Raw genomic sequence first — 22,810 nt, 5'->3', positions numbered from 1 at the left:
ATTTTTCTTTTGGACCTGTTCCTTTAATGTAATTTCAATTTGTAATGTAATTTCAATTTGTAATGAAGCTCAACATTCAGCTCTGATGTAATATTATTATGCTCGTTTTTGCTTTGTTTTAATAAATAATTTTCCATTCATAAAAAACTAACGGATTTCATATTTGCCCTTTGAAAGAATAAATTAAAGTAAACAACATCTTCTAAAAATAAAGTAAACAACAAAAAAATTATTTTTATTGCTGAAAAGTTGTTGTGAATTGAAGACGTGATTACCCACACTAGCACCTTAAATCCTCTCATAAAGCTCACACTTAGCTGTTGAAAATACAGTTCCAATTAACATCGTTTTTATTAAAATTCAACTACTCTCAGCCTCAGGCCAACTTGGACCATAATCAGGTCTAGAATTTCATGGTTGAGATTTCAAAGCATATATCGAATCACTGTATTTCAAATCTCATTATCCTAAATAAAGGGAGGTAATTGATGATAATTGAATTCAAACAACACAACATATTTATATAAAAAAAAAATTATATTCTATTTATTTTACAAGCAACTAAGCATTAAAGATTGGCATCATTTTCATTATGAAATTAATGTCAAAAAAAAAAAAAAAAAAAAGAAATTAATGTCAATGGAACTTCATTAGTGGACCATTACCATGGGCCCATGGCGTTTGGAAAACTTAACAACCACACATTATAAGACAACTACAAATTTATTTGGGGGAAAAAAAAAAAAGAAAATTCCCTTCCCACAATTTTTTTTTCCTTTTCAAATTCAAAGACGTAAAACAAAATACTCTCTTAAAAAAAAAAAAAAAAAAAAAATCAGAATGGGGTTTATTCACCCAAAATGATCAGAAAGGCCCCTCTTTTATTCAACAACTCATAGGAGGAAGATCAGATCCTGTTACAGCAGCTGGTTTGTTGAAAATCTTACTAGCAAAGAAAAAGAACCCCAAAGTATGGCCAGCCACAGCAACCAAAAGCACACCAACATTGAAAGACATCACAGCCAACATAACTATATAAGCTAGTCCAACCCTTAAGGCATGCAAAAAGGTTTGGAGCAAACCAGTCGCGACAGTAAATGAACCAGGCTTGGTCACTCGGCAATGACTGAGCCACTCAATGAGGAAAGAGAGCACAAAGACAATAGCCAAGGCTAATACATACATGCCAGTGTTTGTGCCAGGCCAACCATTGAAGAGTATCTCTGCGTTCTTGCCCCAGAAGAAGGTCATGTGCATCATCATTTTGTGGTGCATCCCAGCTGTGCCATTCATGGATGATGATGATGATGATGATGGTGGTGGTGGCATACCACCCATGCCAGGCATATCACCATGATCCATACCTTCCACAGATGATTCTCTCTCCCACACAGACTTACAAAGGAAGTGGCTGTTTGGGGTCTATATCTTTTCTTTTTCTTTTTTTTCTTTTTTTTTTGTTGAGAATATTATGCTATCAATATCTGATAAAGAGGAGACCCTTACGGCGATTATTGAGACACGTAGTACACTGAGATTGGTAATGTCTCGTACTACTAATACTAGAGTAGTACTACACTGAATGTGAACCAAGTTTTTTTTTTTTTCTTAAAAAAAAAAGTTTTATTTTTTATTTTTAGTTGAAGAAAGGGTGAACTAAGTCTACTGTGGAATTACCTTCTCAAAAAAAAGAAAAAAAAAAGTCTACCGTGGAATTACTCAAAAAGTCTACCTTGGAAAATTACACGATTATTTTCATTCAATAAAGTCGCAATCACTCATTTATGAGAGGAAAAAGTTTAGATATAAAGGTGCAGTTTTTTAAATTATTCTCTTAAAATTCTGATATATAGATATTTAATTAAAAAATAAAGTTTAATTTTATGAAAAAAAATTTATATAACAGAATCTTAAGCACGGAACCTAACGAATAACACTTAAATATTATATCTAAATCTTTCTCTTTAGAATAAATAGTTAATCTAGTCTAACTAGCTAGTAGGATGAGCCTATTATTTATGTGAGATTGCTAGATAGAATATGGAATTATTGTATTTTTAAAGTATTATATAATTATTCATTGAGTATAAGTGATAACAATTTAATTGAGGTAATATGCTTAAAAAAAAAAAATAATTGAGGTAATATATTATTTGCAAACAACTCAAAAGCCACAAGGCCCACAACAATTTTCCTAGAACAATTTCATAACTATTAAAGCGGCTATTTATTAATTGTAAATAATAAAAGATGTTAGTATTGGGATCAAATGAGAATCAATAGAAACCTACAAAGTAAGATATCCTAAAAAGTACTGTTTTTATAACATTACTCATTTGCAATTTTTTTTTTCAAAAAAATGCTTCTCCTTATCTTGAGAGTCATGTAATTATTGGCTAATTTGAATGGTTTTATTAGGGAGTAAACTAAGGGTTTTTTTTTTTTTTTTGGTGGGTGGAAGTTGGAATATATGAAGTACATGAAAATGGGTCCATTATGTTTGTTTGTGACAATAATTTTTTTTGTAAAATGAATCTGTGGGGCCCGACAACAATTGGGTCAGATCCACCTGTTCACAGGAAGACTTAAGGCCCAAGCCGAAGAAGATAGTATACCAAGCCCAATAGCACAAAGCACCAATGGGCCAGAGAAGCCGCCGAGGAGGGTACAGCCCCCGGATGGCCCAGAGCTACTCTAAGGAAAGGGGCAAAAGCGGCATAGGGATAATCTTGTGAAAAATCTAAAATATCTAGGAAAGGCTGCCCATACTACCTGCCCTAGACAGAGCTTTGTCTCTCACAGAGTCGTGTTTCTTTAGCCCACTCAACCACTCCCAACAACTCGGGTCCGAAACTGATGGGACAAGTATCAGTCTTGGAAAGTTTGACCCTACACGTGGACGAAGGGAATTGAATGCATGCTAATATAAAAGGAAAATATGCAACCTAAAGGAGGGGGTTCCTCCAGTCCCACAAAAAGAAAAAGAGGTTTCAAAGGCAAATATACTGGAACCATGCATAAATATCTTAACAAAAACACAGCCGGGTAAACATGGCTTAGCCTTTCGATCCCACTCTCTACAAATGATATTGTACGGGCCCATTTACGTGTGAACCCAACTCAACAGCGGTTTAACGCGAATCGTGTGCCTACAGAATCATTTTCTAAAAAGTATTTTATAGAAAACTATCTCTTTTTTATTTATTTTATTTTTTATGTTAGGTAGTGACCTTAAAATGAACTAGAAAATATTAAGTAATTTCTCTTATTAAGTTTCATGTGAAATGAAGTTATTTTCCTTGTTTAGCTTCACATGAGATAAAGTTGTTTTCATATGTTTTTAGCAGAAAATATTTCTATCTCATGCTAAGTTGAATAAGAGAAATTAAGATATAGTTTTCATTTGACCTATTTTTTTAGATGCTACCATATACAGGAAAATGAGATAACATTATTGTACTTTTGGAGTATTATATAATTGCTCATGTAGTATAAATGGTGTGAGGGGTCCGAGGACTAAGGAGGATTGGATTAGGGACCAGATTGCTTAACCCATATTCGAGGAGATAAATGCACTCTGAAGATTTCACCCACTCGAGGATGGAAGTGTAATCAAAGCAATGGACTTCTTGTAATGTTCTAGGATGAGGAGAGGGGGTAGTGGCGGATCAAGGAAGAAAGAAGGAAGTTTCCAGGAAGGAACAATTCCCTCATCTGCATTGAATGGTCCTACACCAACCTTATTAGCTGCATTAATGAGAAAATAATCCTTGAACAGTAATTTTACAAATACCAACCCTTTCCACCATCTTCAGCAAAGTGTTGATGGGACAAGTATCCTTAGGAACTCCAGGAGGCACACAAATGGAGGGGTAGGATACAATGAAGAAGGATATAAAAGGAGGGGAGTCTCCCAAAGAAAGGGATGAACATTCCTGGTAAGGAAATAGAGAAGAGGGAAAGTGAACAGTACTCTGTCTGGTGTAGAATTCAAACTTTATATATAAGAACTAATCCTTGGACCTTTCCAAGGAGAACTTTTTTTCTCATTATCAACCCATGTTGTGTTACCCTAGGCTCTTCAGTCTATAACTTAAGCTTATATTAGAACTGCACTTGAATTATATGCCCTTTCTCTAAAGAAATTTTATTGTTGGACTTGATTTGAAGGACAAGGCATCATTGTTCTAAGTGGGCTTGGGTCTTTATTTTCAGAGCACTTACAATTGGCGCCGTTTGTGGGAATTCATCTATAGTTCATTATTCCTAAGTTATGGTTAACCCAAAGTATGATAGGGAGCAATCTGTGGGTTCTGAGTGAAACGACCACTTTATTAACCTGGAGCGAATGAGAGATAGGGAGCATAATCCCACCCCAAGTGTTAAGGTGGAAATGCAGTATACAAAGCAAACCGAGAGGAGCCACTCCAAAACTAGAGGTCACGTTTTGCATGAGTAAGAAACATAGAATCTGAAACTAGAGATTGACCATTTGCGCAAAAAGTTGCGTCGCAAGGAGCGTGACAGAAGGAATCCAACACCCCTATCAGGTGAAGGATCTGATTAAGAAAAGGACAGAACCTACAGACGAAGGTCAAGGACACCCCCTAGGGAACCTTTCTCCACATCATCATGCTTTAATAAGCTGGAGAAACAAAGGAGAAGGCGAGGAAAGAGATCACCCCCTTGGAACATAGGGAATGATGCAATGAGCAAGGCCCTTCGTCAAATTTCAAAGTCACCTTTTACAAAGAGAATTGATAGAGCCAAGCATCCACATCATTTTACGTAGCCTACATTTACCATTTATAATAGGAGAACCGATCCTGTGGAGCACATGAGCCACTTTAATTAAAGGATGGCTATCTACTCAAGGAACGAGGCTCTTATGTGCAAAGTTTTTCCCTCTAGCCTTGAGCCTATTGCAATGAGGTGGTTTGATGGGCTGGAGGAAGGCTCCATAAGATCTTTGGAGCAAGATTTGTGACATGCAATAGAGTCCTAAGGCCTTTGGATTCCCTGTTGTCCATAATCAGAAGGGAAGGGGAGACTTTAAAGACCTATTTTGATAGGTATTGGGAAACATTTAATGAGACAGATGGTGAGTTCGAGGATGTAGCTATAAGGACCTTTAAGGTTGGGCTCCCAATGGAGCATGACTTGAGAAAATCACAGACGATGAAACTTGCTTGCAGTATGCGTCAGATTATAGACCGTATTGACGAGCATAAGAAGGTTAAAGAAGATCAGACCCAAGGGAAAGGAAAGGCCAAAGTCTTCTCTAAAAAGAGAGATCCTCGAATAGGAGGATATAGTCATAATTGACCCAGGAGAGATTTCACCAATCAATCATCTAGGGCTAATGCACAACTGGTCAACTTGGTGTTTAAAGAGCCAGTGTATCAAATCCTCGAGAAAATAAAAAGGGAGTCATACTTTAAATGGCCTAATAAGATGGGGGGAGATCCTACCAAGCGAAATCAGAGTTTGTATTGCCATTACCACTAGGATAGGAGACATACAACCGAGGATTATAGAACCTTGCACGATCACCTGGGTCAATTAGTGAAGGCGAGAAAGTTAAAACAGTTCATGCACCAGCTTGCAAGATAGCTAGACCAGGCCAGGTTTAGATATCAGAGGGATGCTATTGCTTGGCCACCCTTGGGAACAATTAATGTAATTCTTGCCACGTCTAGCCGCGACGTCGGCTCATGTTCGGGCATTATGTTTGTAGCTTTGAAGGCAGAGTTGTGGGAACAGGACCAAGAGTCTAAAAAGATTAGATTGGAATCGCTGCCAATTCTAGGCTTCTCGAAAAAGGATAAAGTGGGAACCTTTCAGCCCCACAATCATGCTTTGGTGGTGACCATTCGGATCGGGGGATATGATGTCAAGAGGGTCCTTGTGGATTAGGGAAGTGTAGTTGAGATTATGTATCTAGATCTATTTAAGGGGTTAAATCTCAAGCCCAAGGATCTGGAGAAATATGATTCACTGTTGGTTGGCTTCGATGGGAGAAATGTCATCCCCCGAGGAATGATTAGGCTACCCGTACAGGCAGGGAATAAGGTGGTGCAGGTAAAATTTATTGTAGTTAAGGCCTATTTACCATATATAGCTATTTTGGCTAGATCCTGGCTTTATGCACTGGTAGCAGTATCATCTACCCTACATCTAAAAGTTAAGTACCCCACTAAGGGCAAGTAGGGGAATTGGTTGGAAGCCAGGCAATGTTTGGTAGCTGCCATCAGGCAGCAATCATTGTAGGAGACTTCTACTGCATTGGAAGAAGTTCCATAGCAATTAACTAACCCCGAGGATGAACTTGGGGTTGACTTGAAAGGATTAATGTTGGAGGAATTGGAAAAAGTGGTAATATAGTCAGACAAGGATAAGTATTTTCAGGTGGGGGCTTAATTACCCTTTGCTAAAAAGGAGGAACTTATGAACTTTTTAAAGAGTAACCTGGATGTTTTTGCATGGAATACTTATGAGGCACCAGGGATTGACTCGGAATTCATATGCCATTAGTTGAACGTAAATTCGAGTGCTGTACCAAGGAAGCAACCCCCCTGACGTTCTTCAAAGGAGCATGTTGATGCAGTAAAAGAAGAGGTGGACAAGCTCAAGCATGCGGGGGCAATCAAGGAAGTTTTTTACCCCGATTGGTTGGCAAACACTGTGGTAGTAAAGAAGAAGAACGGGAAGTTGTGTGTCTGTACGTTGATTTCACAGATCTGAACAAGGCATGTCCGAAGGACCCTTTTCCCATCCTTTGGATTGATCAACTAGTTGATGTAACGGTGGGATATCCTCAGATGAGTTTTTTGGATGTCTTCCTAAGTTATCACCAGATACCTTTTGTGATGCCCCAATTTGATTGATTGTGTGATGTGTGTAGGTGTGTGATGAGTCCCACATCGGGTATTTACTGGGTTGAACTGGGCTTTATTAACAACTACAAGGAGCCTCAATTGTGACTAGTCCTTTTGAGGTATAGCGCAGATGTGGCTAGCGCTTTTCCTTGGGTCGTTATATATGGTATCAGAGCCGGCCCGGTAACCCCGTGTGGGCTCAGAGACACTACCCCACAAAGTGGGCCCTAACGAGGACGTTAGGGATTTAAGTGGGGGAGATTGTGATGCCCCAATTTGATTGATTGTGTGATGTGTGTAGGTGTGTGATGAGTCCCACATCGGGTATTTAATGGGTTGAACTGGGCTTTATTAACAACTACAAGGAGCCTCAATTGTGACTAGTCCTTTTGAGGTATAGCGCAGATGTGGCTAGCGCTTTTCCTTGGGTCGTTATACCTTTGTCCCTCCCTGACCAAGAGAAAATAGCTTTCCGGACTCCAACAGGGAATTTCTACTACCGAGTAATGCCTTTCGGATTGAAGAATGCTGGATCTACGTATCGGAGGATGATGACCCGGATGTTTGAGTCTTAGATTGGGTAGTCCGTTGAAGCATATATTGATGATATGGTTGTAAAGAGTAAATAGAACCTTGGTCTTATTCGACTTCTCGGGTCATAAGCCTTGGGTAAATTAACTCTTATGAAAATTGGTTAAGTGTTAAACAGAACCTCGGTCTTGTTCGACTCCTCGGGTTACAAGTCTTGGGTAAATTAACTCTTATGTAAAATTGGTTAAGTGTTAAATAGAACCTCGGTCTTATTCAATTCCTCAGGTTATAAGCCTTGGGTAAATTAACACTTATGAAAATTGGTTAAGTGTTAAATAGAACCTCGATCTTGTTCGACTCATCAGGTCATAAGCCTTGGGTAAATTAATTCTTATGTAAAATTGGTTAAGTGTTAAACAAAGCCTCGGTCTTGTTCGACTCCTCAGGTCATAAGCCTTGGCTAAATTAATTCTTATGTTAAATTGGTTAAGTGTTAAACAGAACCTCGGTCTTGTTCGACTTCTCAGGTCATAAGCCTTGGCTAAATTAATTCTTATGTAAAATTGGTTAAGTGTTAAACAGAACCTTGGCCTTGTTTGACTCCTCAGGTCACAAACCTTGGGTAAATTAACTCTTATGAAAACTTAGTTAAGTGTTATTTAGTATCTTGGTTTTGTTCAATACCTCAATTATAAACCGTGGGTAAGTTAAACCTTGGTCTTAATTGTGTATCTAGTTTTTGAACCTTGGGTAAATTAAGTGGAGGGACAAATGCCAAAAAGACCTAACCTCAAGTGAAGTAAGGCCCAATCCCACATATTTGGTTAAAGATCCATTCAAACTTGGGAAATGTAATGTTAAGGTTATGCATTAAATTCGAAAGAATATATATTATACTCGATAACATAGAGAGAGGAAAATCATAAAGAATAGAGTGGAAATAACAATGGAATTTATTCATTCAATCTAGCAAGTTGATTACAAAAAAAAAAAAAAAAAAAAAAAAAAAAAAAAAAAAAGAGGGAGAAAAAGGGCGTTATCTAAGCCTGGACCGATACAAAATTAGCCTAAGTGCTAAGCAAGGAAAGACTAGGCAGCGATCTCCCTCTCTTTTTCCTTCTTCTTCCTTTTCAACTGCTCAACTTCTACGATGTCTTCAAACATTAACTCTACCACTGGGGATGAAAGTTGTTGTTCTTTCTCTTTTCCAGTGGAAGGTGTAGAGGTTGAGATTGTCATGGACTTCAGTGTCGAGGAAGTAGAATTCAGATTGGGAGGGGGCAAAGCTTGAAGCAAGGCGAAGAGCAGGAGGGTAATAGACCTTATCAGACCTTCTCAGTTCAGCATCAGTGTCAACCCTGACTGTGTTGAAGGCTTTGCCCTAAACTTCTAGGCAAAAGGCTCGAGCTACGTCTCTGAGCTGGGCAGTAAGATTTTGAGCAGTCTTAGTCATACCAGCATCATAGGCCACTTGCTCGGCCTTTGCCCTCTCAGCATCTTTGCCCTTGAGCTGTTTTTGCTAGTGCTTTATCTGCTCATTAGCCAAGGCCAGTTGGGTTTTTCTCTTTTTCAAAGAAGCCTATAGCTCTTCAGCCTGCCTTTCAAACCTAGATAGGGCAGCATTGGCGTTCTTGCACCTTTTCTCGACCACGGCTAGGTGAAAAAGTGAGTCCTTATACCTTTTCTCGAAATTAGCTAAAGCCATGTCTGATTGCACCAACTTGTTCTCTGCCTCCTGAGATTTAGATAGAGCATGATCAACCCACTCCACGGCCACAAAAGCTACTTGCATCGCCTGTTTTCGAAGAAGTTACTTACATAAGTTATAATCTTGTTAAGTAAGGTGAAAGAATTGTCAGGAAAGTAGAGGTGACTGACTAACTTTTGAGAGATCCCTCTTCAGCGAGAGGATTACTTCACGTTTCCTCTGCCCTTTTAACTTTTACATGTCATCAAGAAGGAGCAACTCTTTCTCTAGGCACTCGGACACCAGCCCAGATCTACCTTTTTGAGCATCCCTAAGAGATGCCTAAGAGGTAATAGGGTCCCCTGAGCTGAGCATGAAGGCAAGATTCCATATTGTAGCCTTGGATTATTGCTCACCCTCAGTGCCCTTGCCAACTCCGGCAGAAGTGCCTTTCTTTTGTTAAGCCCTTGTGACTTTGAGCTCCTTGGAAGAAGGTTGTTGTGTGGGCTAAGGTATCTCTCTTTCTTTAGAATCCTTAGTCTGTTTTCCAATTTTTCTCTTCTTCTTGAGGGCATTAGTAGTTGGAATGTGGGATGGAGCACGGGTAGGTGGCCACGGTACAATGGGCACCACGGGGGCATCTCCCCCTTTATGGGCGGAGAGCAGTGCGAGCAAATCGGGCGTCCTCTCTTCCCGCACCATAGCTTCTGGAATGTTTGTTGTTTCTTAACTAGTATTGACTTATGCAGTAACAAAATGGTGATAGGCAGGTGTTGGAAAGTCCTCAGGATCTTCTTGGAAAAAGATTTCAAAATCTTTATCTTGTACCTCTTGAGTTGGTTCACTACTTAGATTGAAAGCAAGCGGAGATAGGTTTGAACCCTAGGATCACATGAATCGCATGAAATTGTCTATCTCGGTGAAGGAAGATCTCTGATCGAAGAATTCGGTTGAGGTCCGCAAAGTTCACCAAGCTTTTGTTCGGGGTAGTGTGAAATTCGTCTGCCAAGGAAATGGAAAAGAAAGGTGTTATTTCTACAAGAATATATATAATATAGAAAAACAGAAAAATTCTTTTTATAAAGAAAAATTCTTTTTATAAGAAAAAATCATGAGATAGAGAAAGAGGGTAATCTAAGTTGTTCTAGGTTCTCGGGCATCCCACCTAGGTAGGGCAGTGCAAACCACCATGCCATTCACTCGAGATGATGAGGAAGTCTTTGTCCATACCCTTATTCGACTCAGGAATACATGAGATCAACCTAACGAAGGGTACTCTACACCTAAAGTAATAACCCATGTTTTTCCCTTTCTGGCAATTATATACCCAGTTCATGTCGTGACACGTAAGGTTAGTCCCCATTTTTTGGTTTATCATATCTACATTGCCGAGGACCCTAAACAGGTTGGGAGAACATTGAGTCGGGAATAACCTAAAGTTAATGAGAAAGTCTCTAGTTACCCTATCTATTGGAATCTCCATTTCACCTTTAATAAAGGCGATCATAGGGATGACTACTGCCCTAGGTTGTTTATCTATAACCAACCATTCTCCTAGTTCAAAGTGTTGAAGTTCAACATTCTTTGGAATTCTATACTTAGGCCTTAAAGAGGCCATACCCTCGGGGGTATCAACTAATTTGGCAAATCTACCCATATTGTCCTATCGGGGGAAATTAGTCAAAAAAAAAAAAGGAAGAAAAGGAAAGTTTTCTTTAAATGTTGGATGAAGGGCCAAGGGCACTTACAAGCACTAGAAGAAGTTTTTCCTTAGATCGCTGCATTAAACAAAATTTGTAGAAGGTATGTAAATGAGAGAAGTTACCCCCAATCTCTCTTTATATAGGGTTTGAAAAAGAGCGGAATTTTTCCTGCTCATAAATCCTAGAAAATTGGGACCATAGGATCACCATCGCACCATAGAATGTGAGGGGGGACATGCAGCTGCCTAATGCAATAACTGCAAGAATGTGGATATTGAAGCGTCAGGAACATGGGAACACGTTGAGCACATATCAACTTCCCCCTTGCTACTAAAACCTTACTCTTAAAGTAGCTCCTGGCAGCAAGGTTTTAGGGGGCTAATGTGTGGGGTTCGAGGATCGAGGAGGATTGGATTAGGGACAACATTGCCTAACCCATATCTAAGGAGATAAATCCACTCCGAAGATTTCACCCACTCAAGGATGGAATCGTAATCAAAGCAATGGACTTCTTGTAATGTTCTAGGATGAGGAAAGGGGGTAGTGGCAGATCAAGGAAGAAAGGAGGAAGTTTCTTGGAAGGAACAATTCCCTCCTTTGCATTGAATGCCCTACACTAATCTTATCAGCTGCATTAATGAGAAAATGACCTTTGAATAGTAATTCTACAGATACCATCCCTTTCCACCACCTTTGGCAGAGTATTGATGGGACAAGTATCTTCAGGAACTCTAGCAGGCATACAGATGGAGGGGTAGGATACAACAAAGAAGGATATAAAAGGAGGAGAGTCTCCTAAAGAAAGGGATGAACATTCCTGGTGAGGAAATAGAGAAAAGGGAAAGTGAACAATACTTTGTCTGGTATAGAATTCAAACTTTATATATAAGAACTAATTCTCGAACCTTCCCGAGGAGAACTATTTTTCTCATTATCAACTCATGTTGTTCCTTTCTATTAACTTAGGCTTTTCGGTCTATAACTTAAGCTTATATTAGAATTGCACTTGAATTATACGCCCTCTCTCTAAAGAAATTTTATTGTTGGGCTTGATTTGAAGGATAAGGCATCACTGTTCTAAGTGGGCTTGGGCCTTTATTTTTAGAGTACTTACAAATGGCAACAATTCACATTGAGCTAATTAATATCTTATTTTCAAATAACTCTAGAGCCACAACAATTTTCACAAAAACATTTCATAACTATCAAAGTGGCTATTTAATTATTATAATAGTAAATAATAAAGCTGTCAATGTTGGGTTCAAATGAGAATCAATATAACTTGCCAAGTCATGAAAAATATTGTGTCTATAGTTTTTATTTTTTATTTTTTTATTATTATAAAAAATAAACTTTTGCTGAAAGGTTAAAAGTTTGATGTATTCTGTAAAAAAATGTTAATGGAAATTTGATTAAATATTTTTTATTATATTGGAAATATAAAATAAGAAACCTCAACCTCTCATGAATATGAAAACTTTGTGATTTTATCATTTTAGGTAGTACACATCTTCTGGGAAAAAAAGGGTAGTGTTAATTTTGGTTTTCAAAATAGTTTCAATTTTTGTTTATGCATTACAGAAATAATATATTTTTCTTTGGGAATTTTCGCACTTTCATAACTGAACAATTATAGACTTAAAAAAAAAAAAATCCAAACAAACAAAAAGAGAGATAATTTTAGTGATGACAACTAAAAGGTGCCTAAATTTAGATTAAGCCCTGCTTCCCCGTCTGAAATGATAATGGCCAGCGATTTTTGAAGAATTAATTAAGGCAGTAATCGTGCCTCCTCTCTGAAAAATTCCCCTAATTTTAGACCAAGTAGCATCCTTGTCTTTGGCATAATGGAGATTAGTTAATATAATTATTGATTTCAACTAACAATAAGGACATTCTCTACCTTCATTCAATTTCCTGGATAAGTTTTAGGAACAGTGCAAATAGAAGAAGAAGAAGAAGAACAACAACAACAACAACAACATTTTTATTTGGCCTTAGCAATATGTAAAAGCTTTCATAGAAATATACAAATCACCACCATTGTTATACAGCTTTGAACAAACAATTCACATATATATGCACAATACCTTTTGTTTTTCCTTTTGTTTCATTGCATTAGAGCGTAAAGGGAGATCTATACATATGCACACACAACGAGAAAGACCCAAGGGAGCAATGACAGGCGTCTTTGTATCCATTAACAACTCAATGGATGAGGATCATGAGGAAATTTTATAGCATCAGAGTCCTTGAAAACCCTACTACCAAACAACAAGAACCCCACAGTATGCCCAGCCACAGCAACCAAAAATACACCACCATTGAAAGACATGACAGCTAACATAATCAAAAAATCCAGGCCAACCCTTAAGGCATGCAAGATGGTCTGAACCACACCAACCACCACATGCTTCGGGCCAGGTTTGATCAATTGGCAATGAGACAACCACTCAACAAAGATAGAGAGGACAAAAATAAATATCAAGGCTAATACATACATGCCAGTTGATGACGTCGAAAACCGTCACCAATGGGTCACACCGTACTCGCGACTCGAATCGAACCTGCACGACGAAACAAACAAAAGAATCCTTCAGAGAAGCACCGGTGTGGTGCCGGCCGAAGGCTCTCCGACGGTCAAGTTAGAATTCCTTTGTTTTACTTAGTGCGTTAGAGAGGGTTCATAAAAGCATACCTCGGTTTCTGTGGGTATTACGCCTTTTTATAGTGATAAGGGGTTGACTTTCCCTTTTTGGTTTCCACATCTTTTCAATGTGGGACTCTATTCCCAATTCTTCCAAACGTGGTGAGCAAGGATTCCCATTTCCGGATCATGGGCCCTCGCTGCGTCAGCAGTGATGGGCCTTCAAAGCTGGGACCATACTTACGCAGGCCCAAGAGACCCAATCCGTCAGGCCCATTAAGGTAAGCCCATCATGCCCAATATTTTATCATCTTCAGTTGCCCCCTTCACCCCAATGATCCGTCATCTTTAAGGACAAAGGATCAATGGGGTGACGGTCCTTATGTATGGCTATGACGGATTCATGCAGAATAGGATGACGGTCCCAGATGGATCAACTCGTCAAAGGAAGAATCATCAAGTTGACGGTTACATGACGGGTACAAATCTGTTGGTACGTACTGACAGGTTGTCAGCATTTATTAAGCATGCCACGTGTCACTCTCTGAATGGTCGTTGTATAGGATCGAAGCGTCGCTTCGTCTTCCGTGCACTTCCTATATATATAAGGCGCCTCACTCTTTCATTTTTCAATTTTCACTCAGAAAACATTTGTCAGAGCGAAGCCGTCAACCTTGTCAGAGAAATCCGTCGAGGACGAATATTTGCTGATTACACCAACCGTCACCTATCCTCTGCTAAGTTCGGTAAGTGCTTCTAATTTACTATAGTCAAGTTACATTTTCGTCCATGCATTGTTGTTAGGCTTTCCATACCCGTCAACACTTTCAAACCCGTCAGTCTTAGGTTTTATTGTCAATTGTAGGAAATGTCTAGTGCGTCAAGTAACCAGTCGGTGGTTCGTGATGGGACGGAATACGAGGATGTATACCCGTCCGGTCATAAAGACCAAGAGAGCCCCGGCGAAAGTAGGAGTCCGTCTGCCTCCTCTTCATCCTCAACAGATGAGGATGTGGAGATAGTTGAAGTAGATGGTTCCGACGATGACGGGGATCGAGCACTGGAGTCTGTTGTAGGTGCTGATGGACTAAGGCAGTTCATTATGTTACCAGAGTGGACGGTGCATAGGTTTACATCCGTCATCAGAGAGAAACATTTCAGAACCTTCAGAACCAACTTTCAAATCCCTGACTATGTTTCCATCCGTCTACCTTACGTGTCGGAGAAGTGTTACTATGAGGGGGTAGACGGTGTCGGAGTGTACGAGCAGGCGTTGAAGGCTGGACTTCGATTCCCGCTTTCTACACTTCATAGGGAACTCTTACAGTATCTGGGGTTGTCCGTCACCCAGATATCCCCTAACGCCTGGAGGGTCTTCATAGCCATGGAGATTCTTTACAGTGCAATGTCGAACGGGGAAAGGAAATTGACGGTCCGTGAATTTCTTCACTGTTACCGTCCTCGACGGATTTCTCTGACAAGGTTGACGGCTTCGCTCTGACAAATGTTTTCTGAGTGAAAATTGAAAAATGAAAGAGTGAGGCGCCTTATATATATAGGAAGTGCACGGAAGACGAAGCGACGCTTCGATCCTATACAACGACCATTCAGAGAGTGACACGTGGCATGCTTAATAAATGCTGACAACCTGTCAGTACGTACCAACAGATTTGTACCCGTCATGTAACCGTCAACTTGATGATTCTTCCTTTGACGAGTTGATCCATCTGGGACCGTCATCCTATTCTGCATGAATCCGTCATAGCCATACATAAGGACCGTCACCCCATTGATCCTTTGTCCTTAAAGATGACGGATCATTGGGGTGAAGGGGGCAACTGAAGATGATAAAATATTGGGCATGATGGGCTTACCTTAATGGGCCTGACGGATTGGGTCTCTTGGGCCTGCGTAAGTATGGTCCCAGCTTTGAAGGCCCATCACTGCTGACGCAGCGAGGGCCCATGATCCGGAAATGGGAATCCTTGCTCACCACGTTTGGAAGAATTGGGAATAGAGTCCCACATTGAAAAGATGTGGAAACCAAAAAGGGAAAGTCAACCCCTTATCACTATAAAAAGGCGTAATACCCACAGAAACCGAGGTATGCTTTTATGAACCCTCTCTAACGCACTAAGTAAAACAAAGGAATTCTAACTTGACCGTCGGAGAGCCTTCGGCCGGCACTACACCGGTGCTTCTCTGAAGGATTCTTTTGTTTGTTTCGTCGTGCAGGTTCGATTCGAGTCGCGAGTACGGTGTGACCCATTGGTGACGGTTTTCGACGTCATCAGTTGGATTGAAGCTAACCCGGACAAAATCCGAGCCATAATGGAGATGGCCCCCCCGAGAAACGTGAAGGAAGTACAGAGCCTTAACGGCAAGGTAGCGGCATTGAATAGATTCGTGTCGAGAGCGACGGACAAATGTTTACCTTTCTTCCGAACATTGAAAAAGTCATTCGAGTGGACGGACGAGTGTCAACGAGCATTCGAGGAGTTAAAAACCTATCTATCTTCACCACCTCTACTGAGCCCCTCGCAACCAGGTGAAGAGCTCTTCCTCTATTTGGCCGTCTCCACTGTGGCCGTCAGCGCGGCCTTAATCAGAGAGGAGGACAGGGCACAGAAGCCCGTGTACTACGCCAGCCGGGCGCTCCGCGGTGCCGAGGAAAGATACCAACCTATGGAGAAACTCTTTTGCGTTGGTCACGGCGGCTCGCAAGCTCAAGCCCTACTTTCAAGCCCATACCGTGAACGTAATGACCGACAAGCCCTTGCGAAGGGCACTAAGTAATCCTGAGGCCGCAGGTCGACTGACGCTGTGGGCAATAGAATTGAGTGAGTTTGACATCAAATACCGTCCACGTGTGGCCATTAAAGGACAAGCTGTAGCCGACTTCATAGCAGAGTTTACGCATGACGCGGACAAGGGGGCAGAAGAACCCCCCCAGTGGAACATCTACACCGACGGATCATCCAATAAGCGAGTTGGAGGAGCCGGCATAATATTGCTGTCACCTGAAGGAGACGAGATTGAATCTATGGTCCGTCTCGACTTCCCCATTACCAACAACGAAGCAGAATACGAAGCGGTAGCAGCAGGACTTGACCTAGTCAAAGCCGCCGGAGCTGAAAGTGTGGTCGTGCATTGCGACTCTCAAGTCGTGACCAATCAAGTAAACGGAGATTATGAATGCAAAGGGGAAAGGTTGAAGAGATATCTTGATCAAGTGAGGGCTAGAGTCGACGGGCTAAAAGCAATATTCGTCCAGATCCCCAGGGGAGACAATGAGCCCGCTGATCAGCTAGCCAAAGCCGCTTCAGCAGAACATATGATAACACCGGGTAATGTGCTTTCCTTTGTTCAAATCTTTCCGCTAATAGACCCCGACAACATGCAGGAGATACGCTCCGAAAGAAACTGGACTACGCAGATAACTTCATACCTAAAGGACGGGATATTGCCTGAAGAGAAGGAGGCAGCGAGAAAGTTAAAAGTCCGAGCGGCAAGGTTCGTCTTGATAAAAGACATTCTTTACAAGAGAGGTTTCTCCCGTCCTTACCTAAGATGTCTCGGGGTTGAAGAGGCAGACTACGTGATGAGGGAAGTACACGAAGGAATATGCGGGAATCATTCTGGATCGCGGTCGTTGGTGCACAAACTGCTACGAGCTGGGTATTACTGGCCGACCATGCAAAAGGATGCTGAGTCCTACGTTAAAAGATGCGACAAATGCCAGAGGTTCAGCAATTTTATCGGACAGCCAGCTGAAGAGCTAACCCCCATAACGACTCCATGGCCGTTCGCTCAGTGGGGACTGGACATCATGGGACCTTTCCCAACGGCGATAAGGCAGTTAAAGTTCTTGGTAGTGGGTATTGACTACTTCACGAAATGGGTAGAAGCAGAAGCCTTGGCCACCATTACAGAAAAGAACATTAGAAGTTTTGTCTGGCGGAACATAGTATGTAGGTTTGGTATTCCTAGAGTCCTTGTCTCAGATAACGGGAGGCAATTCGATAACGGCCCCTTCCGTGATTTCTGCACACAGCTAGGAATAAAAAACCACTACTCATCACCCGCCCATCCTCAGGCTAACGGTCAGGTTGAGGTCACAAACCGATCCCTGCTAAAGATTATCAAGACTCGGCTCGAGGGGGCAAAGGGCATATGGCCAGAAGAATTGCCAAGCATACTGTGGGCGTATAGGACAACGGCGAGGACTCCGACAGGAGAGACACCGTTTCGACTGACATACGGGAGCGAGGCAGTCATCCCAGCAGAAGTTGGGCTCACAAGCTACAGGGTTCACAACCACGACGAGGGCAGGAATGACGAATCCACGAGGCTACAGCTGGACCTTATAGATGAGGTCAGGTCGGCTGCAGAGCAGAGGATCGCTAGATACCAGGATCGCATGTCCAGGCATTTCAACTCCCGGGTCCGACAAAGAAGCTTCCAAGTAGGAGACCTCGTACTCAGGAGGGTCATGGGTGCAACAAGAGACCCTACACAGGGAAAACTCGGCCCCAACTGGGAAGGACCTTACAGAGTTGCGTCGTGGAAAAGGAAGGGAACATACCACCTGGAGACAGTAGACGGAGAAAAGCTGTCGCATCCGTGGAATGCTGAGCACTTGAGGAAATACTACCAGTGATAACGACACGACAACCAGTTTTTCCTTTAAGACTTTTTGACATTATTAACTTTTCCATCAACTGTTTAACTATTTTTGCTACAATCTTGTCGTGCCTTTTTAAGCCCGGGGGGGCAGGCACTTTTCCTTTACACATTTCTATCAACTTTGATTTTCTACTTGAATGCCGTTACAATTGCCCACAAAGTAACTGAGTTCCACCAAATGTGCGGATGCGAAATAAAGTCCATAAGATGGACGTATGGACGGATCCTTCAAAAGGATGATCACTTGAGGTCCACAAGATGGACGGATACCGAATCAAGTCCGCATGGTGGACAGGTAAGCCTACGAGGATTATCACTTCCACAAAGTGGACGGATCACTAAGGTGATGAAACGTAAGTCCACAAAGTGGACGGATCACTAAGGTGATGAAACGTAAGTCCACAAAGTGTACGGATCACTAAGGTGATGAAACGTAAGTCCACGAAGTGTACGGATCACTAAATGATGAAACGTAAGTCCACAAAGTGGACGGATCACTAAGGTGATGAAACGTAAGTCCACAAAGTGGACGGATCACTAAGGTGATGAAACGTAAGTCCACGAAGTGGACGGATCACTAAGGTGATGAAACGTAAGTCCACGAAGTGGACGGATCACTAAGGTGATGAAACGTAAGTCCACAAAGTGGACGGATCACTAAGGTGATGAAACGTAAGTCCACGAAGTGGACGGATCACTAAGGTGATGAAACGTAAGTCCACGAAGTGGACGGATCACTAAGGTGATGAAACGTAAGTCCACGAAGTGGACGGATCACTAAGGTGATGAAGTACAAGTCCACAAAGTGGACGGATCACTAAGGTGATGAAATAAGTCCACAAAGTGGACGGATCACTAAGGTGATGAAATAAGTCCACAAAGTGGACGGATCACTAAGGGGATGAAATATAAGTCCACAAAGTGGACGGATCACTAAGGTGATGAAATATAAGTCCACAAAGCGGACGGATCACTAAGTGATGAAATAAGTCCACAAAGTGGACGGATCACTAAGGTGATGAAATATATGTCCACAAAGTGGACGGACCACTAAGGTGATGAAAAATGTCCACAAAGTGGGCGGATCACTAAGTTGAACATAATTCCACACAGTGGACGGATCATTATGGTGATTAAACATACACTATGGACGGATCACCAAGGTGATTACACACAAGTCCACAGTGGACGGATCACTAAGGTGAACATAATTCCACACAGTGGACGGACTATCCCACAGGGATAATAAAAGAGCATGTACGCAAGGTGGACGGACCACTAGAAACGTTAATTTTTATAAGTCCGTTCAAAAGTGTCATACAACACCACAGAATGAACGGATCCTCAATTGTAAGTGCTCAATAAAAAAAAAATAAGTCCTCAATACGGACGGACAAACAAAATATTCTCACACAAGCCCTTCCTCAGGAAAGAGGACGGACCTTTAAACAAAATACCAAGCAATTATAGAAAGGATATATGAATATTAAGCCAAAAGCCCAAAAGGCAAGTGTTTAATACAATTAAAGAAGACGGACAGTTCTGAAATGTAAATAAAATGAATAAAAAAGAGGGACGGATTGTTCACAAAATAAAGTACATAGGCATCAATCTTTCTTTTCTTCAGCAACTGGGACATCCTTCGACGGGGCGGACTCTCCGTCTCCTTGAGCAGCACCGTCGCCAAAAAGGTCCTCCGTGTTTTCGGAGGCGACGGGGAGGGCAGAAGTCTGGGCTTGGTCCTCAAGTTTGACCATTGTCAAGTCCAGCTCTGGATAAGCCTTCTTGACTTGACGGAGGGAATCATCGAAGCCTTGGAGGAAGGAGTCCGACAGCTCGCTCAAACAGGACTCCGAGCATCGGTATTCCTCGACGGCTGCCACTTTAGCCTGACGGAGATCTTCTTTGAGTTGTTTGATCTCAGCCTCTTTATTCTCTATGACCGTCAGCGAAGTGGCCGTCTTCTCCTCCAGCTCCTTCCTCGCCTGCTCAGAAAGCTCCAGCTTCTTCTCCATCTTGGACCTCCATCTCTGAAGTTGTCCTAGCTCTTCCTCCGTCTGCTGCGCCTTCGCGCGCACCCGGTCCAAGGTACTCTCACGGTTGAGACACCGGTCAAGTAGTCCCTTCATCATGACCAAGGACTGCAAACAGACAAGAGACCGTCACATAATGTAGGTAACAAGAAGAAAGAAAAATAAAAACTTATTTGACAAACATAACCAACCTGAGCGACGGAGAAGAGGCCCGTCTCCCCCATGGCCTCCGTCGAATGGTTTCCCAGGTCTTCATAGTCTTCTGCCGTGATGATGGACGACAACTTCTCCAATGTATACTTGGAGTCATCACGGAGAAGGGAAGGAGGTCTTTCTTGCTTACCCTCTGGGGCCGTCATCAGTCCTTTACCCGTCCCCTTCTTAGCTGGGGTGACGGTCTTGACACCCTCTGCCATCAAACCAACCACGGGCTCAAGTGAGACTTTTGGTTGCTTAAACGGACGGTCAGATTTTGATGTTGGTTTCCTCTTAGGTGCTGAAGCCGACACCTTAGGAACCACCTCGCCGGATTCCCTCTTCTTGACGGCTTGGGATTTGATCAAAGCTCTCCTTTTTGCGTCATCCATCTCTGCAAATAATGACGGAGGAAATTAAAACTACGTAAGGGCAGTTAGATGACAAAGTAAAGTTGACGGGCTTACGTTTATGAACTCGTTCGTCGTATCTAATTGCTTCTTGGGTGGGCTCAGGACCGTCACAGTACCAATGTATGGTCCTTGGGTTCACCAACTTAGCCCAAGTCCTTTCCTCCGGCGCAGTTTTCCTGCAAATCTTTTCAAGGAAACTAAACTCCTCAAGGCTGACTTGTGGGCGCCGTCTACCTGCAGAGAAAGGTGATCAAGATATAGACATAAAAATGGACGGATATGAATAGCAGTATAAAATTAAGACGGATGCATACGTGTCTGATTTATTACTGCCCAAGTTGTGTCGACGGGCATGTACTCCGTCTCCCCTGGATGGTTCATCCATCTGTCACCCTCCAGGAAGAAGTACCGACTCTTCCAGTCTCTATTTGAGTCTGGGGTCTCAAAAATCACCTTCAACAAGGAGCTCCGACTAGCAAAACTGTACATCCCCCTTGATCCGGAAATCTCGTCTGGACGGTAACAGTGAAGAAATTCACGGACCGTCAATTTCCTTTCCCCGTTCGACATTGCACCGTAAAGAATCTCCATGGCTATGAAGACCTTCCAGGCGTTAGGGGATATCTGGGTGACGGACAACCCCAGATACTGTAAGAGTTCCCTATGAAGTGTAGAAAGCGGGAATCGAAGTCCAGCCTTCAACGCCTGCTCGTACACTCCGACACCGTCTACCCCCTCATAGTAACACTTCTCCGACACGTAAGGTAGACGGATGGAAACATAGTCAGGGATTTGAAAGTTGGTTCTGAAGGTTCTGAAATGTTTCTCTCTGATGACGGATGTAAACCTATGCACCGTCCACTCTGGTAACATAATGAACTGCCTTAGTCCATCAGCACCTACAACAGACTCCAGTGCTCGATCCCCGTCATCGTCGGAACCATCTACTTCAACTATCTCCACATCCTCATCTGTTGAGGATGAAGAGGAGGCAGACGGACTCCTATTTTCGCCGGGGCTCTCTTGGTCTTTATGACCGGACGGGTATACATCCTCGTATTCCGTCCCATCACGAACCACCGACTGGTTACTTGACGCACTAGACATTTCCTACAATTGACAATAAAACCTAAGACTGACGGGTTTGAAAGTGTTGACGGGTATGGAAAGCCTAACAACAATGCATGGACGAAAGGTAAACATTTGTCCGTCGCTCTCGACACGAATCTATTCAATGCCGCTACCTTGCCGTTAAGGCTCTGTACTTCCTTCACATTTCTCGGGGGGGCCATCTCCATTATGGCTCGGATTTTGTCCGGGTTAGCTTCAATCCCCCTTTGAGATACCATGAATCCTAGGAATTTTCCTGCCGTTACACCAAACGCGCACTTTCCTGGATTGAGCTTCATGTTGTAGGATCGGAGTGTGCCGAATGTTTCCTTGAGATCTTCCAAATGGTCTTCCTCCTTCCGGCTCTTCCCCAGCATGTCGTCGACATAAACTTGGACGTTCCTCCCGATTTGCTGTGCGAACATCTTGTTCATTAGTCTCTGGTATGTTGCCCCTGCATTCTTCAGACCGAATGGCATTACTTTGTAACAGAAGAGACCTTGACTGGTTACAAACGAAGTCTTCTCCTGGTCGTCCTCGTGCATGCGGATCTGGTTATAACCCGAGAAAGCATCCATGAAGCTTAGCAATTGGTGTTGAGTCGTCGAGTCCACTAGGATGTCGACCCTTGGAAGGGGATAGCTATCTTTGGGGCATGCTTTGTTAAGATCGGTGAAGTCCACGCACATCCGCCATTTGCCACTCGTTTTCTTCACCATTACCACATTCGCCAGCCAATCGGGGTAGTAGACTTCCCTGATGAAGCTTGCATCTTGGAGTTTGCGGACCTCTTCCGCTATTGCTTGGTCTCGTTCCGGGGCGAATACTCTCTTCTTTTGTCGGACGGGTGGAAACGAGGGCAACACGTTCAACTTATGTACCATGACCGAGGGATCGATTCCTGGCATATCGTCATGGCTCCAGGCG

The 22,810-nt window shown here is 42.3% G+C and overlaps 2 protein-coding genes across 2 annotated transcripts; both read right to left on the bottom strand.

Annotated features, from left to right (window-relative positions):
• Positions 1 to 861: 861 nt before the first annotated feature.
• LOC126728480 (copper transporter 6-like) lies at positions 862 to 1,467 on the bottom strand. The gene has a single exon (XM_050434294.1). The coding sequence runs from the start codon at positions 1,360 to 1,362 to the stop codon at positions 886 to 888; it is 477 nt and encodes a 158-aa protein (XP_050290251.1). The 5' UTR covers positions 1,363 to 1,467; the 3' UTR covers positions 862 to 885.
• An 18,226-nt stretch (positions 1,468 to 19,693) lies between these two features.
• Positions 19,694 to 20,448, bottom strand: LOC126728469 (uncharacterized). Its single transcript, XM_050434286.1, has 2 exons — positions 20,357 to 20,448; positions 19,694 to 20,273 (listed from the first exon to the last, which is right to left on the bottom strand). Exons 1-2 carry the CDS (start codon positions 20,387 to 20,389, stop codon positions 19,740 to 19,742), a joined length of 567 nt encoding a protein of 188 aa, XP_050290243.1. The 5' UTR covers positions 20,390 to 20,448; the 3' UTR covers positions 19,694 to 19,739.
• Positions 20,449 to 22,810: the final 2,362 nt, after the last annotated feature.

Source organism: Quercus robur, chromosome 1 (assembly GCF_932294415.1).
Source record: "Quercus robur chromosome 1, dhQueRobu3.1, whole genome shotgun sequence".
Classification (NCBI taxonomy): Eukaryota; Viridiplantae; Streptophyta; class Magnoliopsida; order Fagales; family Fagaceae; genus Quercus; species Quercus robur.
Note: the sequence above shows the minus strand (reverse complement) of the source record. Positions and strands in the feature narration are given on the sequence as shown.